Genomic DNA, 14499 nt, shown 5'->3' on the forward strand with positions numbered 1-14499 from the left:
TATATGCAACTTTCTTTACCCTATATGATTTTCAACACTATATATACCGATAGTAAAGAAAGCTGTATCCATTTAAATGTACTGCAGAATAAGAAAAACATGTTTGAAAATCTTTTATTAGGATGACCCCTTGAGATGTACCATCTCGTTTTCGAGGGGGTCCTGAACAAGATACCACACACAAAAAAAACGTTGCACATATAAGCAAAACAAAACAGACACAAATAACAAAAACAAACAAAACAAAAAAACGCACAGAGCCTACAATTACAACAGAAGAAGTAATAGATCATAACATGATCATTCAGAATATAGCCAAACTTTACTGTGAATGTCAGTGAGATTAAGTGGTTTAGTAAAGTGAAAAGAGTGAGGAATGAGATAAAACTAGAAGGGTGTTAAAGTCTGCATGTACAGTTAGTGTGAAAGTGAGTTGCCAAGGCATTTTTAAACACTCTGAAAGACGAAATGGAGCGAATATTTACTACCAAACTATACCAATGGCATGGCAAACAATCGCAACGCATAGGCCAGCTGAAGCTAGAGCTGAAATACCAAAGGCTACAGGTGGAACGCATTAACATATTTTACATCAGGCATACCATCAAGGCAAAGTAGGATGAGTTCCATGTAAAATGAAGAACACACAAAGTGTCATAAGGACCTTGCTGGTTAATGATATAAAATAGCAAAATTTGGTAGAACATGTTTTTTTCATCATAAAATTATGGAGTGACTTTATTGTTCACACTATATTTAAACATTAGATCATAGTGGTCTTTAAACAGGTGATATTGGTAAAAGATTTGTATTTTCACTTTACCTGACACAAAAATACATGCATAAGTTATTTGCAAAACATGTAGATGAATTAAAACATACAGTACATTCAACTGATGCAGCTGATGGACCTTTGGCAACGGGACCATGCATCAATGGAAACTTACTGCCCTCTTGTGACAGAACAGACTCTCCTGTTGTAAAATGTCAGCTGTAACTGTCATGTCTCTAAATATGATCTCCTATCAAATATCTGGAGGGTTTTGAGTTGTGTAATCAGCCAGTTTAAGTGCTCCTATTCATCAAGTCTGGTTAAAGACTAGGTCGGGGTTTACAGTTTTATTCTGGGAACATGTCTCTTCTAAAGCTAAGACATATGAGCTTTACTTACAGAACGGAATTGTATGTGAATGAAATAACCACTTTCGCACCATTAGCACCATTTTAATTGTTGGCAAATCATTCTCAAAAGTATGCCATTATAGACCATTTTCACGGTAGACATTAACCAACAGGAAATCACAGTGCGTTAATGATGGCTCTTGTGTTCCACTGAGCCAGTCACCATGCCTGAAATGAAATGCAGTCATCATTATTGTTATCAGGTACGTACAGCTGGGTTTTTTTCATGTCTATAATAGCCTATCATTTTTTAATGGAAATTGTGTCGGTTATATACTCTGGCAAAGTGATTTTATACAAAAAGTTTTCTTTTAAGGCAGATGTTTTGTGTGTGATCTGGGGATTGACTGCTTGCATTGAAGTTTTTAAAAGTAGCCTATTGCATCTTCAGGTAAACCTACAGAAGGAACAGGCCCATCAATGGGCAAACGAGTCCCAGATCATCTTTACACTAAATTCACTTTTGAAAACTATAACTGACAGTAATTTATGTCAGTGATATTAATCTGTATATCCATAGTGATGTAATTAAGACACATGTAGGCTAATTTTCATCTGCAGTACCTAGCAGGTTGATAGCTTATAACGTTAGATAATACACAACAATACAACACATAAGCATAAAACAAAAACACGTAGACACAGACTAGTAAAATTACACACCACTATAACAGATCACGACAGATAGCAGGTTGATGGCATGAGAATAACATCACACATGTAGCAAATACAGTAGACACAGGTAAAAGTAAGTAGACACACATTAAGACACATCACTATTACAGAACCACCAAGTAGGTAGTTCAAATGTGACCTTTCTGCCAGTAAAGACATTTAAAATGACGTGGGATCGCTTTAAAATGATCTTCTTTTCAAAATTACAAATGGTCATATAGTAGTCGTAGCAGAGGCTTGGAGGAGTGCCGACAAGAAGTCAGTAGTGACCTCTGGTGTGTCTGCTGTATGAAGTAAAAACCTTGTTTCATCTTTTTGTATTTTAAGCTCTTTCTCTTTTGTTTTCGGTATGCTTTACTATTAGAATTCAGATATGGGTTAGTTTAAATAGCCTATTTAACTCAACGTAGGGTTGGGCCGACTGCATAATTTAAAAGAGACATTCCCTTGAATGGACCCTTATAGTGAAATATCTAGGCTATTTATCTACCAACCAAGTGTAATGTAACACTACACCAAGTCAGTAAATAAGTAATAATGTATGCTTTGCCCTCATCGTCCAAATCCACGACGATTCTTTTGTTTAAGGTCTGTGTTTTGTTGTGACTCTGGCATGGGTTTATGCGCATACAGTGCGCAGTACGCAGCCTAGTGAACCCTTTGGGAAACTGACAGGGGATTGCCAAATCATTTCCTTGCCTGGGAATGACGTCCTTTCAGCACTATTCAGTTATATTTAGAGCCTATATATAGTGGAGTCGCCCCCTATGCTTTGTTGACTCTGCAGCAGGCAGCAGAAAGGAATCCCGATACTGGAAGGAGACGTCCTGGAACTGGGACCCGATGTGACCTAAATAGAAATATATTGTTTGTGATCATAAATGTGAATCACTCTGTCTGGCTTCCAGATAGATTTATTGAATTGCAATCGGGCAACATTTGCACATAGCACACTGTACATTACAAAGAGAGCCAATAAAGTTAATTATTTTTTTTCTCCAAATCACCCATTTTAAATTAAACCTGTATAAAGCACCACTGTATTAACAGAGAACATAAGAGTATGCATAGGTGAATAAGCTGATGTATATGGTGATGTGCCCCAAACCGGTTAAAATCCCCAGCTATGCTTTCTGGGTAAAGTGCGCCCGGTATCCGCCCATATTCGCTTAAAGGAGGCCAACCTGAGCAGCTAGGCCGGACGCTGGATCAAATGGAAAGTTCAATCGATTAAATTGTCCACTTTTTCGCATGTTCCCACTTGCTTCTTATACGAGGTAGACCGACTTAAATGCGGGTGTTTCGGTGTGAAATAGGAAATGCAGAGATCGTGTGAAACGAGAGGATTATCAGCTTGACTTATTTGGTCGCTACTTCGGACGCGGAACTCCACTCGCTAAAAGGTAAAACAAATGGATACTATTAAATACATGTGCGTCGCTTTAGGGTTTATTGCAACATCATACTTCTGAATTCAGTTGATAGGTAAGTGTGACCGCTATGTAACCACTGACCAATATTATAGTGGAAATATTCATTTTTTGTTGGTAACTACGCCCAGTTGTTAACCCAACGTCTGGCCCTGCAATGCAGACCTTTGGGCTAGACTGTCAATGGCGGCTTCAAAACATGCACCCTTCGCCTTTGAATGAATGGTATTGAGTTTGTCCGGGCACTCTGTGCAGACAATGCTGCATTAATAAATTCGTCTTTGTAAGTCACATTAGGTTAGCTTATGGGGGCTAGTTAGCTACATTTGAGGTTGTGGACGAGTGCTTATGCTAAGCTAGCTAACAGCCCAGTAGCCTGGTTATTTAAACACATAGCTAGCTAGCTCAGAGGTGTTTTTTCGCACTACTGGCAACCTTGCGGGCACAAAGCAGTGGATTTAAATCACATTCCTTTTGACTTTTAAGCCTGCTGTAGCCGTTGTTGCCTGCTTGAACACAGCGCAGGGGCTTTTATTGAAAGGCCTGTTTGAACCAATACTGTGCTAATTCACATAGGTGATAAACTGTTACTAAGTAGCTTGCTATTAATGTATAGCTGCTAATCGGTGTCCCGTTTCTCCATAAGTCCTCACCGTGTTCGTGATTGGCCGGGTGTGATATCCTTTTATTGTTGCCAGTGATTTCATTAATAAAAAGGTAGATACGCAGTGACATCCAAATTATGTCAACATAAGAAAAATAGCGAGTCTGACTGGCAGTCATATTTTTAGGAAATAATTCTTTCTATTGAAATCTAACAGCATCATAACTTACCACAACTTAAAGGAAGACTCTGCAATCTACACTGTGAATGTGTCACTGTGTTTGAACTCTGCCAAAACATAAACGAGGGTGTGAACCATAAAAAAGCTGCATCCCTTATATTTCTGTTTGTGCTAAAACACTTGACTGCACATACAGTTAACTCTACTACATTCGGTCATTCAAAGGCACTTTCACTGGCTTATACGAGGAAAAGTAGTATTTACAGGCAATGTTTCTGAAATGGTCTGACATTGTCAGTAGTCTTATCTGTTTAAGTAGAGAAGTTCTATTTCTAATGAACAAAACATACTATGATGTGTGTCAATCAATGGCAGTTTTGGGTGTAATTAGGGCTGGTCGATATGAAGTAAATCAAATAGCACAATATTTTTTACCAAATACCTTGATATCGATACCGTAACAATATTGTACTGTTGACTATTTTTTGACACACAATGAGATTTTTTTTTATTAAATAATAATCAATAATGTAACTATAATTACTAAGTGGACAAAAGCAAACAATAGAACCGTTACAAAAGTCTGGTAAGTTCAAAAAATTACGTCACTTTACTGTAATTTAGCCTTTAAAACAGAAAGACACCATTTATGCCATATTACGATATCCAAAATCTAAGACTATATGTAGTCTCATATCTTGATATCAATATATTGCCCAGCTCTAGGAGAGATATATATATATATATATATATATAATATATATATATATATATATATATGAGATCACTAACGCGTCAAGTAAAAGTATACCTTAGTCGGCCAATACCTATCAAACCACATTCTCCTTTTTGTTTGTCTAGAAAAGGCACTGATATTCAGTGGAACTCCTCCCTGACTGCAGGCTGTGCAGAGCTGTGAGCAGCCTATGTACTCCTGTAACTTCTAAAAACGCCAGCTGCCACTATTGATGGATGCTGCTCCACAAAGCAGTCAGACAGCAGAGAGCCTCCCAGTTGCTTGTCAATTTTGGAGCCTTAATGTAATGTCATGGATTTCTGCCTGGGGTTAGTTTCTTATTGTGTTGCTGCTACTCTGAAAATAGCACTGATTGTGTTGCTGGATTCAGACATTTGATTACATATACAGGGTATTTCTTTTTACCTGGTTATTTGTGATATGAAGCTTAGTTTTGTGTCATAGAAATAGTCTTGATTAATTTCATTTAAATTTACCTTATGACGGTCTCAGTCCAAAAAGTTGTTGTATTTTCCAAATCAACTATTGCTTGCGTAATGGTCAGTGTGCTGGACTCTTTCTAAATTTCATTGAAATTGAAATAGGGATTCATTAACATTGGATTTTGGGGCTACTGATGGTTTAATCTTTTCCAGAATTTGGTAGCTGTTTTTTTTTTCTTTCTTTTATATTCCCTCATTTGCTCATAATCTCTTGCAGGTGAACTATTTCTTTGTGTTGATTCATTTACTTTGTTCTGCAAGCTTCTTTTTAAGAACAAAAATGGTCATTTTCTAAATGGAAAGCAAAATAATAATCATGGCATGAAATCAAATTTTCCAGTGTTAAAATAAGTTTATTTTTATTTTGTTTGCCAATCCTGAAAATGCAGATTTTCCAGCGAGCTGGAAAGATCAGCAAATGGACCTAGTTGACAACATATTTTTAAGCAACAATACAGTACTCTAAAGCGTTTAAACCATCCACAACAGAATATGACATTGTTAGTGCAGAAAAGGTTGATGGATCTTTAGAAATGCAATTATAAATGTCTCCATTCTTTGACAGTGCCCCAGATTAAATTATGCTGTGCCAGATGACTGTCTGTGAAAATCTTTGAATATAATGTGCTCTTTTTTTGGTCCTGCAGGTGAATCATGACAGAATATAAGTTGGTAGTGGTGGGAGCTGGTGGCGTTGGCAAGAGCGCACTTACTATTCAGCTTATCCAGAATCACTTTGTGGATGAATATGACCCCACCATCGAGGTAAAGAAACTTTGTGTGTGTGTGTACATGTAAGTGTGAACTCAAGTTAGTGACTGCATCCGTGGATTGGTGTGTATTTTGGTAGAGCATGGAGAATCTCCTCTAATAATAAAAAAAGTGTCTGCATGCTCTTCTGGTTTTAAGTCTTAAAAAGACTAGTTTTTCATAACTTTACATGCATGTCTCTTCTCAGGGGGCCAACCTTTGCTGAGTAAACACAGCCTCATTATGATTTCAATCTATTATTAATATGTTGTGGCAGGTTACAGCTCCACTACTAGATTATTTGAATACGAGATAACATCTGAAACTAAATCTGCCCACTGGATCAGGCAGTAGTTATTTGTACAGGATCAGATTGAGTGTGTCCACCAGTGTGATGAAAAGTTGCAGTGCTTTGTCACAGTGGAAATCGGGACTTGAGGTCTCCTGGAAAATGGAAGCGACCTACCACAGCTAGAGTAGGGAGAATGCTGTCCTACGACGCAAAATCATCCATACCATCATGTCATGATGATGCCATTTAAACAATTCAGTTTTAATAATCAAATGATCATACTATATATTTCTATGTATTTTTTTATATTTTACTACAGTTCACAAGTTTGCTTATGTTATTTATAAATACTCTATCATTGTTCTAATCACCTATCATTATCATACACCCAATCTTTCTAGGTGTTTAAACCCACTAATCATAACCTTAAGTAAATGGAAAATGAATAATTCTTAAACTATGTCATCCACAACCAGCTCTTATTTTAATAAATCTGATATTTTGTCCCTCTGCCCACTTAATACCGGACTTCTGATCACTCTTTGACCTCTTCCTCCTCCAGGACTCCTACAGAAAGCAGGTCGTAATCGATGGAGAGACGTGTCTGCTGGACATCCTGGACACTGCAGGTCAGGAGGAGTACAGTGCCATGAGGGATCAGTACATGAGGACCGGGGAGGGCTTCCTCTGTGTCTTTGCCATCAACAACACCAAGTCCTTTGAGGACATTCACCACTATAGGTGAGCAACTAGACTAAAGGTCTGCAGTCTTTCAAACTGGTGTAAAGCCAGTGTGTTAATGACCGCCAAAACGGATAATATTTCGAGTCAACCTAGTGACCTAATAAAGGTAAAACTGTTCAGAAAAAGAAGACTTGATATGTAAGGGTTTGATTGTTACGTCCCTTCCCACATCCCTTCTCTGCACCATGTTGTTTATGGCTAAAGAGCTTTTGATGTGAAGGGGACCTATTGACATGCACACTTGTAACAAAACAATCAAGGACCTTCTAAGTGATAATTAAATATCATCATTTATTGCATCTCCATATATTTAATGGAGATATATTGTAAACACAGTTCCCGTTTAATCATAAATAGCAAGACTTTTACCAAAATCTGTCACATCAAAATTTTTCAAATTCTTTATTATATAATATATTTGGTAGTAAAACATGCACATTCAGATTTTTAACAAACCAACAAATCTTTGAAAATATGCATCCAATTAGTCCAAATTAGTTGTAGCATTGAACAAAACCCAACAATGAACATATCCTTTCTCTTGAGTTTTGATGAATACTTTTGTGAATAGCCTGTTCCCTCAGTTGGATTAAAGTCAAATGACCTTTCTGTTGTATCTGTCAATGTCCAGAGAACAGATTAAGCGAGTGAAGGACTCCGAGGACGTCCCCATGGTGCTGGTGGGGAACAAGTGTGACCTCCCGTCCCGGACAGTGGACACCAAGCAGGCTCAGGACTTAGCACGCAGCTACGGCATTCCCTTTATCGAGACCTCAGCCAAAACCAGACAGGTGAGAGTGGCGCCAGAGACAGCCACGCCCTCAAGACTTTAGCTTTTTTAGTCTGTCACTACACTGCTGGAGCGTTCTCCTGCAGGTCTGTAGAGCATGTTCAAAGGTGAGAAGTTTCATGTAGTAGTCACTCAGAGGTATTGTCAAAATTAATTTTAGCTTAATCTCTTTGTATCAATAGAATTTGATTTTTAAAAGTGAAATTTATAGGACTGCTGTGTCCATCAAGCACTTGGATCACAAGAAAAGTTGAAGTCTTGAGTCATGTGGTGCTGTTGATTAATGGCACATCTATTGATCTTTTTCTTGTATAATATTGCTTGGAAATGTCTCGTGCAATGCGCTGTGCATCGTTAAATCTTCTTTGGTTAATTGAATTTTTTTTATTTATGGGTGATAATGTAATCATTGCATGCTACTTTGTCACGGATATATGAAATGATATCCTCATTAGGGCCATCTGCAGAGGATCCTGCCTTCTAAATCAGTAAATCAGTAAATGCGTGTCAAGGAGCCTGCATGAAAGGACAAACTGTTGGTAATTACTCAGGGGGCGGGGGGGGGGGTTAATGATTCTGCTTACTGGTTACTGATTGGGTGTTGGAAGATTTGCTGTGGTGCAGTCACATCAAATGGTCTGTGTTGTGAGCATGGCCTTAGGTTGCTGACACATTGATACAGGGATCTGTGAACACATCCTTTGATCTCTCTGACCTGGGGTAAATCGCGGCTCCTTCTGGTGCGGGGAAAATTAATAATTCATTTCTTACAGCTCTGTTCCCCTATTCCTACCCGAGTGTACCAATAATTCACTATCCACACGGTGCTGCTGCTGGTGGACCAGCAACTGTCTCTTGCATTCAATGCCACCCGGTGTTTGCCAAACCTCCAGTGATTTTTAATGTTACTTCTCTGGGAAATCATTACAGTATAAAGCACAATCAAAAATATGCTCCTAATGCATGCGCTTCTCCTTTTATATTAGGCTAGACAGTTAAAGTGATACTCCACCCTAATCTTTTTAGTCACTCACCCACTTAAAAGGTGGCTGTTATTTATTATTTTCTTTTTCTTAAGTTCAGTTTAAATGGATTCCAAGGACGAAACTTTCAGGATGGAAATGAAATGTATAAAGAAAATTTCAAACCACTCCTGCACCATAATCCACCTCTTTACTGTTTGTGTGTGTGTGGTTAGCGTTTTGCCAAAATACAGCTAAATACATTGCTTCTTTCAGGGCTTCAGAGAGGGCAAAAGCATGACACAGAACATGCTTGGTGCATTTTGGCAAAACGATTATTGTTTAGAAGAAACGGAAGGATGTTTTTTTTTTAAGGATGCTTATATACTTTTTTTCCTGCCATGAAATCCATTGGAATTCTATTCAGCCACAGCCCAAATTCAGTGAAAGGAAGGAAATAGTGTACTATTTCAGGGAGGTATGAAGTGTTCAGTATTAAAAAGATGGAGTTTGGGTGGAGTATCAGTTTTTTTTAGATAAGGCAGGCCAGACATTGCAGGTAGACTTAGAACATTGGCCTGCTTTGCTCCTTTTGTATCTGTAAGCTGTAACGCATGCACCCATATAGTATGTCCTCCTGTATTCCCTGAACATTGAGGGAAGTTGTGTCTCATACTGCAGAGAGTGGAAGATGCCTTTTACACTCTGGTACGGGAGATCAGACTGTACCGGCTCAATAAGCTCAGCAAGGAAGAAAAGACTCCGCGCTGTGTCAAGCTTAAAAAGTGTGTTGTGATGTGAAAGGGGTAAGTGTATGCAGCCACGCGCCAACCAGCTCTGTGTATGTGTTTGTTTTGGTGGGGATTGTGGAGAAGGTAATGGGAGAGGACACATGATGAGAGCTCGTGCTTCATGGTTCTCAAAGCTAACCTGCTGGTTACTACTGGGGCTGTGGTGAAGCTCTAACGGGAGGCTGAAACAGCTAATGATTTTCTTTCCTTTTCAGTGTCTCTATGTATATCGTGGCTGATTATTATCTAAGGCCGTTTTCACACTGGGTTTGCTTACTAGAGTCTGAATGCAAGTCTGATTGACCCACCTTCCGCTAACCACGCCGGTCTGCTTTCACACGATCTACTCTGTAGAGAAGTGTGTTGTTCAGATCCAGGGTTATGTTGCGTAATTCTTTCCTTATCCAGGTGAAAGTGTTGACCCTAGTTTCCACAAGGAAATGACTGTGCTCATTTAAATGTATACAAGAAAAATGGAGACCGATATACTAGCTGGCAACGCCATGTGAACCCAATTATAAAACCAACCATCTGAACTGGCTGAAATTATTTTTAGGAAGCAAAAACAAAAGAAATCCACTAATTCTACTACTGCATCTCTACTGGAGGACAAACACTAACATGGTATCACTTCAGGGTTGTTATTCTTTTGCTTGTTAAAATAAAATACCAGTGAAACTCACAGGTATTCCTTTAAGAAAAGGATTGCATCCTGACTTCACACAAGCCATACTACAGTTGACCTCAGGCCACCTCAGTCAGGTCGACTTGGTCTGCACTCTTGTTCAGAAAGCGTTCGTATTAACAAATTTCCGGGCACATTGTTCCCAGATTTGGGCCAAACTACCAGTGTGAAAGCGTCCCAATCTGCTGAAATCAACATGAAGAAAGGGCTATGGGCTGGTGAGCCAACGTGTGTGATTAAAGGAGATTATGGCGAATCTGGGTCCAAATCATGGGCTGAAATGTTTCCAGGGAGGATGTGGTCCAAGAAACTGGCATATATGTGTGTGTGTGTGTGTGTGTGTGTGTGTGTGTGTGTTTGTGGGTGAGAGTTTTTCTTGCGGTCAAAAATCCCTTTTTTAGTCTATTTTCCCCTTTCCTGATGTCTTTGTCACAACCTGACGTGGCCTCAGGCTCTTTGCAGTGTCATCACATTTATTGCACTATACAAACTGTTGTAGTACTCGTGCACCTGCCTCAGTTTTGCATCAGCAGACACTAGCTGCATTTCCATGGGGCCTTTCCTTCACTAATAATCAGAATAAGAGCTCAGCAAGAACATTAAAGCCTCATTTTAACACCTCAATCAGAATAGATTGGCTTGACTAAAATCAAAGCTGTTCACCTGTGGAAGTTGTGCCACTTTATTTGTTGCTTCTGAGTCTTTTTGAGTGTTTCATCTTTCCCAGGGCAACAGTCTGAGTAGTTTAAATTCATTAGTTTTAGGGAGATAAACAGAAAGAGCTCCTTCTGTTCAATAACTCTGTCAGTAGAATCTTTTTATAAAATTCTTCTTGCTTCAGTACAAACCCACAGCAGTACACCAGTATTGGTGCCGAGCACTGGATTCACGTTGATCTTGAACAGTTTGCTTGTGTTGGCGGACTGCACATGGACTATTGCAAATGCAAACAGAAGAGGTTTTCTGTTTACATTTGCAATAGTCTTGTTGTTTTTATTTAGTAGCCCTTTTAAACACGCTGTTGGAGTCGTACATTTCATTGATTACACTCAGAGGAAAAAAAACTGGCACATGTATCTGCAGCTACTGTCAGGGCTGCTGACGGTTAACTTTGGAATACATGACATTACAGTTATGTTTGATCTGTATTCAGCTGTGTCTCACACAGCCTGAGACGTACCTGCAGTCTGATGCATGCCACGCTGATGTACACTTTTAATTGAGTTCAAACTGATGTAAAACGGCTTTGACATAATCCAAGATTTATGGAGATTTAAAATTTTTGAATTGGGGAAAAATAATCCATATAATAAAATGAAACTGCCATTGATTTATAAATGTTTGGAAAAATACATTTTTTTTTATTTTGGCAGTGCAACAAATCAAGGCTGCACATCAGTTTGATTTTATCGATTTAGTGTGTGGATTAGAGTTTAATCTGTCCCATTATTCTTAAATTGAGTGGAATTATCCTTTACATTTAGCAGCCTTTTAAAAAGGTCATCTCTGAATCAAAGACCATTGTCAATCCTTTGAATGTATTCAGGCTGTATAATATTTGTATACTCCATTTTTATGTTGGCAATCATTCTGGTCTTCTGGTACAAAATAAATGGCATTCTGGCACTCCTAATAATTCATTCTTTTTATTATTTTTCTTTTCCAGGGCGTTGACGATGCCTTTTACACATTAGTGCGAGAAATCCGGAAGCATAAGGAGAAGATGAGCAAGGAGGGCAAAAAGAAGAAAAAGAAGTCCAAGACAAAGTGTACACTTATGTGAATGACCACCCCTTTTCAAGACAGACAAAAAAAAAAGAACTATGTTGAACAGTTAAAGTAATACATTTTGTACATTACACTAAATTATTAGCCTCTTTCTCAATACCCACCATACTGAATACTAAACCTGACCCATTTTTTTTCCCTGCCTTTTTATTATTTGCTACTTTGACACCGATAAGCTTTATTTTCAGTTTAGTGCCAGTTGCCCACGTGTTGGTCCAACAGCCTGTTTGATTTTTTTTGATTTTTTTTTTTATGATGATTATGTTGATTTGGATATTTTTTACACACCTGCCGAACTGTGAGCTAATTGCATCACAACTCATGTTTGACCAATTTATTATTTACCAACTTATCATTTTAGCCCCCCCCCCCCCCCCCCCCCCTTGCTCAAAAAGGTCACAACCCGCAAACATTCTGTAATGCCTTTTTAAGTCTGGGATGCCAAAGAATGAATTTCCATCCCAATTTTTGTAAACAAGATATGAAGAGGGGACCAACATTCAGCCAGTTGAGATCCAAATGTCCCAGCCACTGTGTAATTTCCCCATCTCTAATGACCTTCTTATGTCACTGATCTAAGTATGCATGCAAACTCCTACTCTTCTCCCAATGTTGTTACACCCTAATTAGTTTTTAATTAGCAGTTTGTCAATGCTTTGTACTGTGGGGAGGGATTTCTTGCCTACACAAGTTATTTGTTTTTTTTTTGCATGCATTGAGTCCTAGATGACATGGGTATTGCAAACTGCCTCTGGTTGATACATTTAACAGAGCCAGCAACGAGAAACTCTGACCCAAGTGGACATCATACCGTCTTTGTTTTTCAGGTTTATATAAACCAATAATTACTTGCTTTTGTGAGAAAGAAATCGGCCATTTTAGCTTGATTAATGACAAATTCAGAGAATCAGATTTTTACCCGTTTTGGGATGATAAAACGGGACTAGCGGTTGTTCGGCCACAGGCATTTTATGACTGTATATATATGATATATCTAATATACTGTATATATCTTCTTATACAGTCGTCTATGCTTGTCACAAACGGCTTGTTTGACCTTAGTGGTCACACATTTCTTGCTTTTCCTTAGGCTTGACTGCAAGATTGTTTTATTATCCTGAAAATAATCATTTCAGTGCTAAATGATACAAAACGGGTCCCTTGTCAATATCCTCTTGATCAAGGTGTCACATGTCAGCTCATTATTCAAAAAGGACTCGCTATTTTCTGGTAGCTGGCCACAGAGGTGTCAATGCCCTGCCCATTTTCCTCAGCTGTTGACTCGTTCGCTTGTGACTGGCTATAAAGCAAAATGCATCTTTTAAGCAGCTTTCAGGAATATTTCTCGTGGTGTGGTGTCACAGAGGTTGTTCAAAATGTTATGTTGTCCACATGGGTTTTCAGATTCTTCCCTTCTGCGGAGCGTTTGGATTAATTTCTTAAGGTGTTGAACTTGTTTGGGGGGGAAGCCTTTCAACAGACATGATTGTCCAGCAAAGTTATTTGTCATTTTCTCTCTCAAAGGTTGTGTATCGTGATGGTGTAACTGGAGCTGATGTTTGTAAATGAGGCAATAATTTGCCATAAAATTGGTTTTTAGAGAAGATTGCCTGCATTTATATATAAAAAAAGAAAAAGTTCTAGTTTCTTTCCCGGGTCAAACCGTAATTCCAAGCTCTTCCCAGAGGATTATTTGCCTTTTGTTTGCATTAGGTGCTACATTTAGACGGTAGAAAGAGCCGAGACAACATCAAATTCATCGTGTGGTGTGTGTGTGTGTGTGTGTGTGTGTGTGTGTGTGTGGGTGTGTGTGTGTGTGTGTGTGTGTGTGGTGTTGTGTGGTGTGGTGTGTGTGTGTGTGTGTGTGTGTGTGTGTGTGTGTGTGTGTGTGTGTGGTGTGGTGTGTGTGTGTGTGTGTGTGTGTGTGTGTGTGTGTGTGTGTGTGTGTGTGTGTGTGTGGTGTGTGTGTGTGTGTGTGTGTGTGTGGTGTGTGTGTGTGTGTTGTGTGTGTGTTGTGGTGTGTGTGTGTGTGTGTGTGGTGTGTGGTGTGTGTGTGTGTGTGTGTGTGTGTGTGTGTGTGTGTGTGTGTGTGTGTGGTGTGTGTTGTTTTAGAGAGAGCAATGCTATTGACACAGAAAATCCAGAAATGATACATTTTGCTTTCAGGATTAATGAATTTTGACCCAGTTTATTACTTTTTCTTTTCTTTTCATGAAGTAGATAACTGTTAATGCAATTTTAATATGGAACCCTCTTGTTAACAATACTGTTTCAAAATTATTTTTACTGAATGTTTTGAAATGTTCCTCTTCCTTTTATCGCGTGCCAACAGCTGATTTCTGAAATGTATCATTTATACCTGGATCATATTTTAACAACCTTTGTA

General features: G+C 38.7%; 1 protein-coding gene across 2 annotated transcripts; it reads left to right on the forward strand.

Moving 5' to 3' along the window:
• Positions 1-2993: 2993 nt before the first annotated feature.
• kras (v-Ki-ras2 Kirsten rat sarcoma viral oncogene homolog) lies at positions 2994-13735 on the forward strand. 2 transcript variants are annotated; one of them, XM_032524202.1, is made up of 6 exons: positions 2994-3260; positions 5959-6076; positions 6916-7094; positions 7729-7888; positions 9531-9655; positions 11992-13735. In XM_032524202.1, exons 2-5 carry the CDS (start codon positions 5966-5968, stop codon positions 9648-9650), a joined length of 570 nt encoding a protein of 189 aa, XP_032380093.1. In that variant the 5' UTR covers positions 2994-3260; positions 5959-5965; the 3' UTR covers positions 9651-9655; positions 11992-13735. The 2 variants fall into 2 exon arrangements, with proteins under 2 accessions (XP_032380093.1, XP_032380094.1); XM_032524203.1 differs by lacking the exon at positions 9531-9655 and having other exon boundaries at positions 2995-3260.
• Positions 13736-14499: the final 764 nt, after the last annotated feature.

This window comes from Etheostoma spectabile, chromosome 8 (assembly GCF_008692095.1).
Source record: "Etheostoma spectabile isolate EspeVRDwgs_2016 chromosome 8, UIUC_Espe_1.0, whole genome shotgun sequence".
Classification (NCBI taxonomy): domain Eukaryota; kingdom Metazoa; phylum Chordata; class Actinopteri; order Perciformes; family Percidae; genus Etheostoma; species Etheostoma spectabile.